We start from the raw sequence: 17,145 nt of genomic DNA on the forward strand, positions 1-17,145 counted from the left end.
CCAGCAGGGGACAACGGCAGTCCACCAGGACCCCCCAGGATTCTGTAGCCAGAGATCCCAGGACCCAGCTCTGCCTACCAGTGAGCCGGGACTAGCCCCAGAACCCCTTGGCCTTGGCCCCACTCACCATTCGTTTGACACCAGCTCTAGGACCCCTGGACCCTAGAGCAAGAGACCACAGGACTTAGCTTCATGCAACAGTGGGAGGAAATTAGCCCCGGAACCAGACCCTGTCCACCAGCAGGTGGTCCCAATCCCAGGACCACTGCAGTCCCACAGCCTGCCTTATCCAGGATCCAGCCAACACACCAGGAGGTTGACGCCAGAACTGAGACATCTTGGACTACTAAACCAGCTGAACTGGAGTCCAGCGCCACGCACCATGAGGCCAGAATTAGTGTTAGGACACCACAGAACCCACAGCCAGCCATGTCAGGAAATGACCCCACCAACCAGTAGGTTGACACTAGATCCAGGAACCCAGCTCTGCCAACTAGGGAGCCAGCACTAGCCCTGTGACACCCTGGGTTTCTGCAGCCAGCCTCCTCCACACGAGGTAAGGCCTAGCAAACAACTGGACCAGGGGCCAGCCACATCTATCTGACTGCCCACATAGTCAACCTGCCACAACAGAAGGACCCATGCAGCCCACACAAGCGGCACCCCTAGCGCATATAGCTTTGGTGACAAGAGGGGAGTGTGCTGCTAGGACACATAGGACATCTACAAAAGGCCACTTCTTGAATGTTGGGAAACAAAACTAACCTGCTAGATACATAGAAATAAAAAGAGCAAATCAGGCAAAATGAGGCAAGAAAATCAGTTCCAAACAAGGGAACAAGATAAAACACCAGAGGAACTAAGTGAAGTGGAGATACCCAATAAAGTGTTAAAAATAATGATTGTAAAGATCAAAAAAATCAGGATAAAAATGGATGACACAGTGAGAAGTTTAACAAAAAGAAGATATAAAGAAGAACCAAACAGAGTTGAAGAATACAGTAATTGAAATAAAAAGTATACTAGAAGGAATCAACAGATGATGCAGAGGAATGAATCAGTGAGCTGGAAGTCAGGAGTAGTGGAAGTCACTGAAGCTAAAAAAAAAAAAAGAAAAGAATAAAAATAAATGAGGACAGATTAAGAGACCTCCGGGACAACATCAAGCATACTAACATTTGCATTATAGGGGTCCCAGAAGAAGAAAGGAGGAAAAAAAGGGGTAGAGAACATATTTTAAAACATAATAGTTGAAATCTCTAACCTGGGAAACAGAAACAGACATCCAGGTCCAGGAAGCACAGCAAGTCCCAAATAAGATCACCCCAAAGAGGACCAGAGCAAGACACATTGTAATTAAAATGGCAAAAATTAAAGATAGAGAATATTAAAAATTAAGAGGGAAAAGCAACAAGTGACTTACAAGGGAACTCCCCATAAGGCTACCAGCTCACTTCTCAGTGATAACTCTGCAGGCCAGAAGGGAATGGCATAATATATTTTAAATAATACAAGTAAAAAAACCTACAAACAAAAATACTCTACCCAGCAAGGCTTTCATTCAGATTTGGTGGAGAAATCAAAAGTTTTACAGACAAGCAAAAGCTAAGAGATTAGCACCACCAAATCAGCTTTACAGGAAATGTTAAAGGTAGTACATCAACCATGTAGAAAGCTACTTGGAAGAATAAAAGTCATAAGTAGCAAAATCATATATGTCCTCATAAGCAGTTAAAAGATACACATAACAAAGATGTAAAATATGATGTCAAAAACTGTATTCTTAGGGGGAAGGGAGTTGTTAAAATGAGTTTGAAATTAAGAAAGCAACTTAAAATAATCACACGCACATATAAATTGCTATATGTAAACCTAATGTAGATAACCTATATTATCTATAATAATACACAAAAAAGAGAAAGTAATCCAAATATAACACTAAAGATAGTCATCAAATCCCAAGGGAAGAGAACAAAATAAAAGGGAACAAAAACTATAAAACAACCCAAAACAATTAACAAAATGGCAATAAGTATACACCTATCAATATTTACTTTAAATGTAAATGCTCCCTCCAATCAAAAGACACAGAGTAGGGCTTCCCTGGTGGTGCAGTGGTTGACAGTCCGCCTGCCGATGCAGGGAACATGGGTTTGTGCCCTGGTCTGGGAAGATCCCACATGCCGCGGAGCGGCTGGGCCCGTGAGCCATGGCCACTGAGCCTGCGTGTCCGGAGCCTGTGCTCCTCAACGGGAAAGGCCCGCGTACCATAAAAAAGAAAAAGAAAAAAAGACACAGTAGCTGAATGGATATAAAAACAAGCCTCACATATATGCTGCCTACAGGAGACTCACTTTGAACCTAAAGACACACTGAAAGTAAGGTGATGGAAAAAGATACTCTTTGAAAATGGAAATGAAAAGAAAGCTGGGGTAGCAATACTTATATTAAAGCAACACAACAAAACAGAGTTTAAAACAAAGACTGCAACAAGAGACAGAAAAGGACATTACATAATGATCAAGGCATCAATCCAAGAAGGAAATATAACAATTGTAAATATTTATGCACCCAACATAGGAGCACCTAAATACATAAGCAAAATTAACAGACATAAAAGAAGAAATTGACAGTAACACAATAATAGAAGGGGACTTTAACACTCCTTCTATCAATGAACAGATCATCCAGACAGAAAATCAATAAGGAAACACTGGCCTTAAATGACAAGACAAATGGCCTTAAAAGTTATACATTTGTATAAAACATATATATATATATATATATATATATCCAACAACATTCCAAACACAAGCAACAGAATACAAATTCTTCTCAAGTGCACATGGAACATTCTCCAGAATAGATCACATTCTAGGCCACAAAACAAGTCTCAGTAAACTTCAGAAAACTGAAATCATATCAGTCATCTTTTCCAACCAAAACACTATGAGACTAGAAATTAACTACAAGATAAAAGCTGCAGGGCTTCCCTGGTGGTGCAGTGGTTGAGAGTCCCCCTGCCGATGCAGGGGACACGGGTTCGTGCCCCGGTCCGGGAGGATCCCACATGCCACAGAGCGGCTAGGCCTGTGAGCCATGGCCGCTGAGCCTGCGCATCTGGAGCCTGTGCTCCGCAACGGGAGAGGCCACAACACTGAGAGGCCCGCATAACGCAAAAAAAAAAAAAAAAAAAAAAAGCTGCAAAAAAACAAACACATGGAGGTTAAACAATATGCTACTAAACAACAATGATCCAAAATCTACAGGATGCAGCAAAAGCCATTCCAAGAGATAAGTTTAAGGTGATACAAGCCAAACTTAGGGAACAAGAAAAATCTCAACAACCTCACCTAGGAACTAGAAAAAGAACAAATAAAACCCAACGTTAGTAGAGGAAAGAAATCATAAAGATCATAGCAGAAATAAATGACAGAAACTAAAAAAAAATACAGAAGATCAACAAAACTAAGAGCTGATTCTTTGAAAAGATAAACAGAACTGATAAACCTTTAGCCAGACTCAGCAAGAAACAAAGAGGGCCCAAATCAACAAAATTAGAAATGAAAAAGGAGAAGTTACAGGCTGCACCAGAGAAACACAAGGAATCATAAGAGATTACTATGAACAACTATATGCCAATAAAATGGACAATCTAGAAGAAACAGACAAATTCCTAGAAATGTACACTCTCCTAAGAGGAAACCAGAAAGATATAGAAAATATAAACAGACCAATTACCAGTGATGAAATTGAATCAGTAATTTTAAAACTCCCAACAAAAGGAAGCCTAGGACCAGATGGCTTCATAGTTTAATTCTACCAAACATTTAGAGAACACTTACCCTTGTCAAACTATTTCAAAAAATTGCAGAGGGAAGAGCACTTCTGAACTCATTCTACAAGGTCAGCATCTGTCTGATACCAAAACTAGACAAAGATATCACACACAAAAAAGGAAACTACAGGCCAATATCACTGATGAACAGATGTAAAAATCTTCAACAAAATATTGGCAAACCAAATTCAACAACACATTAAAAGGTTCATCTACCATGATCAAATGGGATTTTTCCCAGTGATGCAAGGATGATTTAATATCTGCAAATCAATGTGATACACCACATTAACAAACTGAAGAATAAGAACCATATGATCATCTCAATAGATGCAGAAAAAGCTTCTGATAAAATCCAACATCCATTTATGTTAAAAACTCTCCACAAAGTGGGTTCAGAGGGAACATACCTCAACATAGTAAAGGCCACATATGATAAGCCCAGAGCTAACATTACAGTCAATGGTGAAAAGCTGAAAGTATTCCCTCTAAGATCAGCAACAAGTCAAGGATGCCCCCTCTCACCACCTGTATTCAATATAGTACTGAAACTCCTAGCTATAGCAATCAGACAAGAAGGAATAAAAGGAATTCAAAGTGAAAAAAGTAAAACTTTCACTGTTTTGCAGATGACATGATACCATATACAGAAAATCCTAAAGACACCACCAAAAAACTACAAGAGCTCATTAATGAATTTGGTAAACTTGCAGGATACAAAATTAATATACAGAAATCTGTTGCATTTCTATACACTAATTATCAGAAAGGGAAATTAAGGAAAAAACCCATTTACCACTGCATCAAAAAGAATAAAATATCTAGGAATAAATCTAAGAGGTAAAAAACCTGGACTTGAAAAACTGTAGGACTCTGATGAAAGACGACACAAACAGATGGAAAGATATACCATGTTTATGGACTGGAAGAATTAATATTGTTAAAATGATCATACTACTCAAGGCAATGTACAGACTCAATGTAATCACTATTAAAATACCAATGGCATTTTCACAAAACTAGAACAGATAATTCTAAAATCTGTATGGAAACACAAAAGATCCTAAATAGCCAAAGCAATCTTGAGAAAGAACAGAGCTGGAGGTATCACGCTCTCTGACTTCAGATTCTTCTACAAAGCTACAATAATCAAAACAGTATGGTACTGACATAAAAACAGACACATAGATCAATGGAACAGACTACAGAACTCTGAAATAAACCCCATGCACTAATGGCCAATCAATCTATGACAAATGAGGTAAGAGTATACAATGGAGAAAAAACAGTCTTTTCAACAAATGGTGCCAGGAAAACTGGACAGCTACATGTAAGAGAATGGGATTAGAACATTTCCTCACACCATATATAAAAATAAACTCAAAATAGATTAAAGACCTGAATGTAAGACGAGGAGCCATAAAACTAGAAGAAAACATAGGCAGAACACTCTTTGACATAATTCATAGCAATATTCTTTTAGATCTGTCTCCTAGGGCAAAGGAAACAAAAGCAAAAGTAAACCAATGGTACCTAATCAGATTAAAAGCTTTTGCACAGCAAAGAAAAAAAAAAAAACTGACAAAATGAAAAGATAACCTACTGAATAGAAGAAAATATTTGCAAATGATATGACTGATATATCTAAAATAAACAGCTCATACAACTCAATATCAAAAAAACAAACAACCTATCAAAAATATACAGAAGACCTGAATAGATATTTTTCCAAAGACATACATACAGATGGCCAATAGCCACATGAAAAGATGTTAAATATTCCTAATTATTATAGAAATGTAAATCAACACCACAGTGCGATATCACCTCATACCTGTCAGAATGGCTGTCATCAAAAGGCCACAATAATAAACATTAGCAGGGATGTGGAGAAAAGGGAACCCTTGTGCACTGATGGTGGGACTGTAAATTGGTGCAGTCACTATTGAAAACAGTATGGAGGTTCTTCAAAAAAACTAAAAACACAACTACCATATGACCCAGCAATTCCACTTCTGGGCATATAGCCAGAAAAAAACGAAAACACTAATTTGAAAAGATACATGCACCCCAAAGTCCACAGCAGCATTATTTACAGTTGCCAAGATATGGAAGCAACCTAAATGTCCATCAACAGACGAATGGATAAAGATGATGTGGTATTCATATGCAATGGAATACTACTCAGCCACAAAAAAGAATGAAATTTTGCCATTTACAACAACATGGATAGACCCAGAGGGTATTATGCTTAGTGAAATAAATCAGACAGAGAAAGACAAATACATATTTATGTTATCCCTTATATGTGGAATCTAAAAAAATAAAACAAATGAAGAAATATAACAAAACAGAAACAGACTCATAGATAACAAAGTAGCGGTTCCCAGTGCGGAGAGGGAAGAGGGGGTAAGATAGAGGTAGAGGAGTAAGAGGTACAAGCTACTATGTACTAAACATATAAGCTGCAAAGATATACTGTAGGGACTTCCCTGGTGGTCCAGTGGTTAAGAATCCACCCGCCAATGCAGGGGACACAGGTTGGATCCCTGGTCCAGGAAGATCCCACAGGCCGCAGAGCAACTAAGCCTGTGCACCACAACTACTGAGCCTGTGCTCTAGAGCCCATGCGCCACAACTACTGAAGCCCACAAGCTCTAGAGCCCACATGCTGCAACTACTGAGCCTGCATGCTGCAACTACTGAAGCCCACGTGCCTAGAGTCTGTGCTCTGCAGCAAGAGAAGCCACAGCAATGAGAAGCCTGCACACTGCAAGGAAGAATAGCCCCCACTTACCACAACTAGAGAAAGCACCCTCACAGGTACGAAGACCTAGCGCCGCCATAAATAAATAAATACACACATACATACATAATTTTAAAAAAGGATATATTGTAGAGCACAGCAAATATAGTCAATATTTTATAATAACTTTAAATGGAGTATAAGCTGTAAAATTTTGAATTACTATGCTGTACACCTGAAACTAATATAATATTGTACATCAACTATACCTCAATTTAAAAAATTTAGTATCAAGAAAATTGCTGAGTACAACAGTTACTACTACTATCATTACTGCCTCCCTGCCCCAAATAGATGGCAACAACACCTACTCTTCTTAATGAACCTTCATCATTATGGAGAATACTCTTTAGAATACATCATACTGACAATACTGTTTTCAGCTTTCGGCCACTTTAAAAAAATAATGCTCTAAGATCTGACATCTAATTGAGTTCTTCAAACTAGGATTGTGGTAATGTTTACAAATCTACACAGACTCTTTACAAAATAACCATATAATTTCAGAAATGTCACTTTTATTAGCATGTTTATTAAAAGACTGTTTTGCTACAAATATTTATTTTGAATCTCTATGCCAAGTATAGCATTCATTCTGTGAAACATCGTTTAGATACATGGAATAAAAAATACAGAAAAGAAGGTTCAGGAAGTAATTTGGAGAGTGTAAAGATATGAGATATACACAGAAGAGAATACATGGGAAATAGCACTCACTGAAGTGAAGATTCACAAGTTGTACAAAATGGTTACTATTCTGGGACTCCCGTAAGATCCCTATATGCCAGATCAATCTTCCTAAGTTCAACTCTAAATTCACTGTCCAACTCAAAAACTTTGAAAAAATGGAACCACAGTGGATTTGATCCAACTTTATACAATTTTTCCCCTAAAGGTGCTCTCTAGTTCAGACAGCTAGGAGCATCAAGCACTCAAGCAGAAAGCCAGTCTTGTAAGCACAAGAAGTCTGGAGATGGAATTTAGTATATTCCCAGAGAAGCTGGAAATTTAGGAGCAAAAACAGTAAAAAGGAGGAATCCCCAGAACAGAGAACTTTTGAATTGCACATGAATGGACAAGGCTTTATAACAATAGCTGAGAAGGCTGAGAGAACCCAAAAGAGATTTCAGCAGCTGTCCACTTGCTACGGTGGAGACTGAGTTTGGAGTTCCACAGAGTTAGAAGGAGTTAGTAAACACCCTGTGCTTTCCATCAAAACCTCAGAAAGGCCATGCCTTTTTATTTTTCCAGATTATGTTTCAGGATTAAGAAGAGGGGTAAAATTGCAACAGACCTACCCTAATAAAGCATAAAATATATCTTCCACAAGTTTAAGGTTTTCTATCAGTAATTTAACTGTCATTAACTATATTGTTAACATAAGGGATGGAGAATTAATAGATTGTTGATATTTCTTAATATAAATTGGTTTATTAACTGATAATTAATGTTTCAGGGATTAATTAGCATATTATTAGTATGAAGTCATACATTCACCAAAAGATATGTACAATAATTTTCATTTTATTATGTATAATAACCCCAAATGAAAACTACCCGATGCCATCAATAGATAGTGCAATGGATGAACCTTGTGCATAGATGAACGCATTAAAAGATCATGTGACATTTAAAAATGAGTAATCTTAACATTTCAACCATTGGGCATAGACGAAGTTATTCCTTATAAATTTCTTTAGTCTCTGAGTGTGTGATTTATAACAACACTCCATATAGTACATGAAACATAAAATCTAAAGATACCAAAACACCTGAAAAAACGTGCCTATGTGTCATTCTGCCAAATAAAATATAATTCTATTTAAACTGCAACATGGCAGATATTTTAAACAAAAATTCTCCCAGGAACATCAGGAAAAGATGTTAAGTGTCATACTTTTCTAAAATGAGACATAATTTAAACTGATAACTACCTTCAACTGGAGACTGAACACATATAATGTTCCAGTAGTCTCAGTAAGAAAGATAATATTCTTGAATATCTAGCTATTTTCTCTAGTAGCAGCTTCTTTCATTCAACTAGAGGCAGTCCTGCTCTTTAACATTTGGGCCTTATCCACCATAGAGATTCAGGTCACTGATTTCATTAGTGCCACAGAATTTATGACTACTTTATTCCAATGCCTGTAAATTTATTAATCACAAGATCTCATTCAGGAACTTACAAGTTTCCCTCAAAATAGCCAATTTCTAAACTTATCTAATCTCTTCTTATAAATAACAAAAAAAATACTTTATAAGTTTTATTTTATAAACAAGTAAAAGTGTCACTAAATTATTAACACTATTCATACAGTGTATCTTAAACTAATATATATAGCTTGGGGACCATGCTAAGAGTGCTTACAATGTCAGCCATTTTTAGCCATTTTTATCCAATAAACAGTACTCTGAAAAAGACTTTTTTAATGGTTTATTTTGCTGGGCCACACTTATATGAACATTATATATATGTTATATATATGTAATATATACATCTATATCATTGAACATAGTGATATCTACACAAATTATCTCAAAAGGTATTGTCATAAAGCATTCTGGGGACTTTCCTGGTGGCACAGTGGGTAAGAATCTGCCTGCCAATGCAGGGGACACGGGTTCAAGCCCTAGTCTGGGAAGATCCCACGTGCCACGGAGCAACTAAGCCCATGTGCCACAACTACTGAGCCTGTGCTCTAGAGTCCATGAGCCACAACTACTGAGCCCACGTGCTGCAACTACTGAAGCCCATGCACCTAGAGCCCGTGCTCCACAGCAAGAGAAGCCACCCCAATAAGCAGCATGCGCACCACAACGAAGAGTAGACCCCGCTCGCCGCAACTAGAGAAAACCTGCATGCAGCAACGAGGACCCAACACAGCCAAAAATAATTAAAAAAAAAAAAAAGCTTTCTGTACATAGAAGAGTCTGAAAATCAGTGTACTTAAAAGGAAAATCTACACAGAAAAACAGAGCTGAGAATAATATTCAAATAAACCAAAGTACTCACGTTGATGCCCAACCCATCAAAGGATTTTCCCATCTCTCTCTGGTATCAAACTCCATCTTCCATTTCTTCGTGTTGTTTACTCCAGACTGCATGTTATTGCGAGCAGGAACAAAGATCCTGACTTTTCTAGTTTTGATATGCTCTTCTGGAATACCAGTTAAAGCAGTAATGTCCTACAGAAAAACAAGCAAACGTGTTTCTAACAGCCCACATACACTAATGTGTTTTTGTTGCTTTTTGTATCTTGCAATTCTATTCGTACTTATAAATTTTTTTAAGCTTTCTGGCTTAATTCACTACTTTGTTATTTTACCATGTAAACTGCTATTTTGATATTTGGAAAAGATATACTGGGGGAGTGTTAGGGTACAGTGGGGAAGGGTTCATAAAAAAAAATTAGGTCCCTCTGTACAACAAAGCACTGGTAATTTCTGAAGATTTTGCTGGTAGAAAAGCCTGTATACAATAGACTGTTATTTCATAAGCAAGTAATTACCTGCTAATTAGTTAGCAGAGAAAGAATGTAAAGGGATATTAAAAACAATGAAATATAAAAAGTAACTAAATTTTAAATAGAAAAATCTATTACCAATGGTTTCTATGTCAAACTGCTTACAACAAGGCATTCCCTTCAGAGGAAGGCCTGACCCTGTTTGTAAACAATTAAAATCAATTAACAACTTTAACTAGCATTTTGATTTATCTCCCTTTGGTGAAACCTATTGAAGAGAAAATGATATCAGATAGATGTCAAATCTATTCTGCAAAGCAGAGCCAAAAAATTTGCACAATTTTTGCAGAAATGTGAGATGAAAACAATGGTAACTTTCTTGACTCTTTTTCTTTATTTCTATCCAGTAACAAATGCTCAACTGATGAATGCATACAATTTTGATGCCCTAGATTAGATATATTTATCAACTTATAATAGCAATCAGGACGCAAAATAACGAAGTAATTCAGAATTTAAGTCTCCATTTAGTAATGGTAAAATACTTTATCAACGTTAGGGTCAACTATATTATTCTTATAAATGAAGCATTTTAAAATCATGGTTCACTTACTAAGGTAAATTTTAACTGGTTAAAAACAACAGGTTTAACCTGGAAATGAGTATACCAAACTTGTGAAAACTAGAAAATATAGCCCATTTTGTCAATTTTAATTTCACTGTAATAGGTCCTCTAATGAAGGCTAACGTTTATTTGTGGTTCCACTCTAATCAATCTTTGGACCAAAGAATTAGTATAAGTACTTAGTTGCAATATGTACTGGGAAAAAAAATGTATTTCTGACTGGACTAGGCTTTCTACCCACAGATTAAAGAACCAATTCTTTAAAGTTATTTTAGCTGGCAACTATACCTTTCCACCTGTACCAATAATTGGGTGTGGTTACTTTGTCACAGCCTGTCTGTTTGGAGAAACTATTGAAATGATCCATACAAATATTTACACAAAAAAGTACTTCTAGTATATGCCTACATTTTAAAAAAGTTTCTTTGCTTATAGGATAAAATAAAAACAAAACAAGTACAATTGGTACATAATTTTTAAAGACATGAATATAACTTTTAATTAGTAACTTCTAATTGTCAAGTTAAACCTCAAAGAAATATCAGGTATTATTATATTTAATGACTTTCTAAAGCATATTCTTCTACTCAAGAGCTTGAAAGAGACTCAGCTCCTGGGAAGTCCTTAATGTTTATTTCCCCCTTTGAATTCACTACAGTATTTGTAATCTTTCATATTAACTTATTATTTAATACTATATATCTTCATATTAATATGTCCTATTTCTTCAGTTATAGTCCAAGCAAAGTATAAACAAACAATATAAGTGTATTACAAAATTATCGGGTGAGGCATCCTTGTCAAACTCCATAGCAACCCCTCCATTCTGAGCTGAGATCATAAAAACTGGAGCTGTAAGTTAACTATTCTTTTAATTAAGACTTATAGAAAAGGAAATATATTAATCTCTTAATACCAGTTACCTCAGAAAGATGAGATCATGGGAAACAGACTTACTTTTTCTTAATAAATGTCTATATTGTGTGCATATGCCAAAGTAATTTGAAAACCAATAAAGCTTTAATAAAATGGAAAGAGTATCTCTTGATTTGTACTATCAAAGCAGAAAGGGATAGAATGATTTTTTAACGATGGAAAACCTCTTTAAAATCAGTGGCTACAAAATATTGCTAAGCTCCTAGCTGCCAGTGCTTCCATGCCCCCTCAAATTACGGCAATTATTTACTGATATATTCCCCCAATAAAGCTGGCATTCGAACAAATGAGTTTCCAAATTTTGAAACCCAAGTTGTTCTGACATAGAATCCCTGTCTTTGCCTGCAGAAGACATGTAAGGTACTGCAGCTGAGTTGAACTGCTGCCAAAGACAGAATAAAAAGGCTTGGCATCTCTCACATACTTGACACCTAAAGGGCACAGAAGCTCTAAAATTCCTAGTCCCTCTAGGCACACTCTCAGTCTAGACAAACTGATTTCTCACACTTTTTAAATGCATCACAACACTCTATTGTTATCATTTCATCCACACAGCTTCAGCTAGTGACAGAAGAACATGTCCTTTAAGCGACATTTCAATGGGCTAAAGCTCCCATTCCAAGATTCCATTAAAACAATGTAATACTTGAAAAGAACTATGAGGCACTATGTTGAACTTTTTACTTGTGTCTTCAATGCTTTGCTTTCCTCAAAGTTGTCACTCACCTACCTGTGACTCAACTTTTGAGAATAAATAAATAAATAAATAATCTGCAAACTACTTAAACTATATTGAACTAATGATATTCTCTCTAGATTTCTACTTCTCTATTGCAATATGGATCATCTGTGATTATTTTAAAAACCCATTTACAAAAGATAGAAGTGCTCTGAAGATGCCCATGTTGCCTTTTACAGATTTCTCATTTGATTGGTAAAATAGGCAATTTATAAATAATAATTCATAAATTTTCTATGATTACAAAAAAGTTAAATCACATAAGATACGAGAAGGCTTCAAGTTGGCACCTGAAGAACCTCAAGACTCACGAGTTAATAACTATCTATAAATTCTAAAAAAACAAGTAACCCTATAGATAATATATACAGACTTACTGAATTTTAAAACTTAATTTTAAACAGTTGGGTCAAGCCTGAAACCTATATTTATATTATTAAAGAATGTCACTATCTCAATCAAGTTTTGGAAACACAATCTTATGTACAATATGCTATTTTAAGAAACAGTAACTAATTAGCTCATCATGATTCATAGATTAAAGGGCATTCAAATTTAAAACTTTGCCACTGAAAAGAAGCATATCATAAGTTCCAAAGTTCTACTCTTTCAGTACCATCTCTTCCACAATTTAAATTCTAGAAGAGCTGAGAGCTGACCTTCCATTTCACAAGTCTAGTTTAGTTAAATGGAAGAGGAATTTAAAAAATCATTAAGAAAGTATATGCCAGTATATGTAAATGAACTTTATTTTTTCAAACACCAATTTCCATTATAAAATATTAGTTTTCCATACAAAAACTGTATGACTCGGTTATCAACTGTCCCCATTTATCTTGTGTGAATTCAACTTTTTTTTTTTTTTAAACAAAGGAAGCAGGGAACAAGCAATGGGAAGTTGGTGTCAAAATGCAGAAAAACCTCCCAGCAAGCTTCTTGCAACCACCCAGGATTTAGAGTCTTGCTGGCCGCTCTCTTTTCAATACCAGAATTTCACACATTTCAATGACTATTATGACTTCAAAGAATCAAATTTTCATCATTGTCCGTCATCTGCCAGTTGATTTGTATAAAGGAGTTCTTCTGCATGCATTCCAAACAAAAGCCTCCTTACTTTTGTGGCTATATATCAAGTTTAAAAGTTTTGTTTGTGACAGTTGTGTCTTTGGTAAATTAGGGTAACACTGAAGGAGTGCAGCTGCTCTGCAGGAACCTCCTTTTTGGCACCATTTCACTTAAATAAAAACTGAATAATTAGCTTCTGCCTTTATTAAACCACAAAAATGCCACTGGCCTTAGTAATTACTTCCGGTTGCCCCACCCACTTAACCTTAATACTTTACACTTGTCATAAAGAGAAATTAATGAAAAAGGTTTTCACCACTTTGGATGAATTTTTGATAGATCTCTCAGTACACCCAGAACAGCCAGAATTTTTACCAGGCTTTTTGGTAATAAGTTGACTAAATTGCATGTTATTATGGATCAACGTTGAAAAGTTTTAATAGAGTACATATTGGAACATTAAGTACAAATATTGCTCATAGAAACTTGTTCTACTGCAGGCTATTAGTTACCAATTATGTGTTTAAATTTATTTTAGGGCTAAAACTGATCTAAATTTGATGATGTATTTATATTCTACTTCAACCATGAAAGATGTTAAAAGGAAAACAATCCTGGATCTGTAATAAAAACTTCCTTTCAAGTGCCCTACAGAAACTTAACACAAGAAACTCATTAAGTGGTCTCATAAGTAATGAAGGACATTTTACAAAATAAATTTTACAGTTTGAAAATTAACAAAGAGTTGGCAGATAGCATAACCATATGTATTTACTTACCATGGAAGAACTTTAAACATTTCTAAAAAGTTAGTGGCCACATCGATTCAAGATACAATCAAAACTGTAAAAATACATTAGAAGTGTGCCAGCAGAACCAATTTTTGTTTGTTTGTTAAAGCAACATATTGATGTAGGAGTCTAACCAGGTAATGAAACAAGTGTTGAAATATGATATCCATTATATCTTGCATATTGGGCAAAGTTACCATAAACCAAAAGTTAAGTTTTAAATGAAATGTTGTTAAGGTATTAACAATGGATCAAGCAAATGATGCAGCTAATCATATAAAGAGCAAAAAAACTAAGAATTAGAGACATGTGTCTCAATCTCAAACTATTTTCATTACTCCTAGATCCTTCTGAGCAGGATAGGGTAGAGCAATGGCTAAAAGCAAAGGACTGAGTCAAAACTGGGTTAGAATCGCAACTTATGTTGGGTAAATTAATAGACTTCTAAATCATCATCTATAAGGATCAATTAAACAAAGTAAAATGAGGACTAAATAATGTATGTAAAGTGCTTGGGCAATAAAGAGATGTCCCATGTATATTTAATGTCTACTATGTATTAGACAATGGACACAATGCTCAATAGTATAGACATGATCTCCATTCTCATGAAAAGTACTATTTGACTTTTCAAAAAGGAGTGAACAAGTAACGGGAGGCTGCTGTTAAGATGAAAAAAACTCCCATCTTCTTTGAAGAATATGAGTTAGTAAATAAAATACAACAAAAGGAACAAGGTATAATTTAACTTTGTTCATTTCAATTCAAATGGACAGATCGTACTATGCCAAGTTATCTATGCCAGGGACTGAAGAGAATATAAAAATAAGACTTTAGTCCTGAATTTTAAAAGTTTATAATCTGTGTACCCATAAGGAGGGGGGGATAACTAAGTAATCATTACTGTAAAATACAGTATTAGTTAAGATTCAGATAAATCTCGAAGAACCCAAGCTCCACTGTTTGCAACCTATGCGGTATTGATAAGTTGCTTAAACTCTGTCAGTTTCCTCCTTTAAAAAAGTGCACTACAAGGAATTCCCTGGCAGTCCAGTGTTTAGGACTCCGCGCTTTCACTGCCGAGGGTGTGGGTTCAATCCCTGGTGGAAAAACTAAGACCCGCAAGCCCTGCAGCTCGGCCAAAAAAAAAAAAAAAAAAAAACAATGCACTACAAAACCTACCTCATAGCAATGTTTGGAAGGATTAAGTCAGGATATGAAGTAAAATGTGATAAATGCCATGGGGGTCAAATAAAAGAAAGACTGCATTTGGTTTTAAAGATGCAAAAGTATCAGAAAATACTTTTTCTGACTAAAGAGGGAGACAGAAGATGATTCTTTCAGGATACTTATGATTTTAAGAAGATACAGTTAAAACATTATAAAAAAATAAAGAAAAATTTTAAAAATATGTCCATATGTTTAAAACCCTAGCAACTGCTTTTCTTATGCATATTACCTACCAATAATTATCTATATACATATCCACTGTGTATAGTTATAATAAAATTATTTTGCATTATTGTTAAGTATCACATCACTTACTTTTTTCTCCATGTAGTTACCCAGTTTTCATATTTCTTGTTTTAATGGCCTCATTGATAATCTATGAAGTTGATATGCCACAATTTCTTAGTCAATTCATTATTGAAAAATCAAATTGTTTTGTTATTATTTCTTTTAAAGTACGGATTACTGCAATGAAAATCTCAGTAGCCTAATTCTTTAAGGTTAGTCACTGAGGGTAATACTAACTGGATCAAAGGTTATAATAATTTCCATGGTTCCTGATGTTATCAAATTGCTTTCCAAAGGGGTGGTAAATTTTTATATTGCCAACCACATGTGGGCCAATTTCCATTTATGCTCTAAAGGCACAGAGAAACAGGTATGTATTAATTGGATTGAATTTATTTATTGTGTATTCTTCCATACAAAACTATAAAGGAGATGAGTTTGATTTTTGACTTGTAAAAACATTATCCTCAAAATTGACCCTAATGATATTACTTTATAGGAGCTAATACCAGTAGAAACAGGTGGGAAAAGGTAACACCTAAAATCTAATTAACTGTTCAAAATATAACTCTGGAACATCAGAGAGATGCACAATCTTTTTGTAATGGTGTAAGGATGGTGAATATTTTCATATTCTGAAATACTGTACATGTTATAGTACATGATTTGACATATGGCATAGCCAAATCAAGTCTACTAAACAACTATTTTAAGACAGAATGCTATAATTTTTTTTTTTTTTTTGGCTGTGCCACGCAGCTTGCAGGATCTCAGTCCCCAACTAGGGATTGAACCCGGCCCACGGCAGTGAAAGCTTGGAATCCTAACCACTAAGCAACCAGGGAACGCCCCTGGAATTCTATAATTTAAAAAAGATTATACAGAAATAAACTTTTCCCCCCAAATCAGGAAAAGTCTTCCATTGGAAGACTTCCTTCATCTTTATAAGGAAACACTTGAAAGAATCTTCATTTTCTACTAACTTTGAAACAACTGAAAGTTACTTAAAAAAAAAAAAGCTTAATAAATAAATGAACAGTCAATACTGCCTCATTGAAAACCAGTATGCTTCACTGAAGCATTCTGAAAGTTATTAATAATTTTTTTAACTTAAGAGAAAGATATAACATTAATAATGATCAACTTTTTAATACATAAACCCCTCTCCCCTTTTGCTTTTTAATCCAATGTTCCAGAATTTTTTCGATTTTTAAATCACTAACTCATGTAGCTATATTAGGTCACATAATAGCTTTTTCAGAAGCTGAAATAAAAGGAAAAAAATTTTGGACACAAAACACTTGGAACTTATATAGCATATTATATTTTTAAAAGATCCAATCTGTTATTTCTTAATCAAATA

At 35.3% G+C, this 17,145-nt stretch overlaps 1 protein-coding gene across 1 annotated transcript in view; it reads right to left on the bottom strand.

The window, feature by feature from the left end:
* The window catches only part of NDUFS4 (NADH:ubiquinone oxidoreductase subunit S4), a 124,943-nt gene that overhangs the window by 27,180 nt on the left and 80,618 nt on the right, over positions 1–17,145 (bottom strand). Inside the window, exon 3 of the mRNA XM_007457196.1 lies at positions 9,658–9,830. Within this exon, the coding sequence (XP_007457258.1) occupies positions 9,658–9,830 (173 nt within the window). The remainder of the gene's footprint in view (positions 1–9,657; positions 9,831–17,145) is intronic.

This window comes from Lipotes vexillifer, unplaced genomic scaffold (assembly GCF_000442215.2).
Source record: "Lipotes vexillifer unplaced genomic scaffold, Lipotes_vexillifer_v1.1 scaffold208, whole genome shotgun sequence".
Lineage (NCBI taxonomy): Eukaryota > Metazoa > Chordata > Mammalia > Artiodactyla > Lipotidae > Lipotes > Lipotes vexillifer.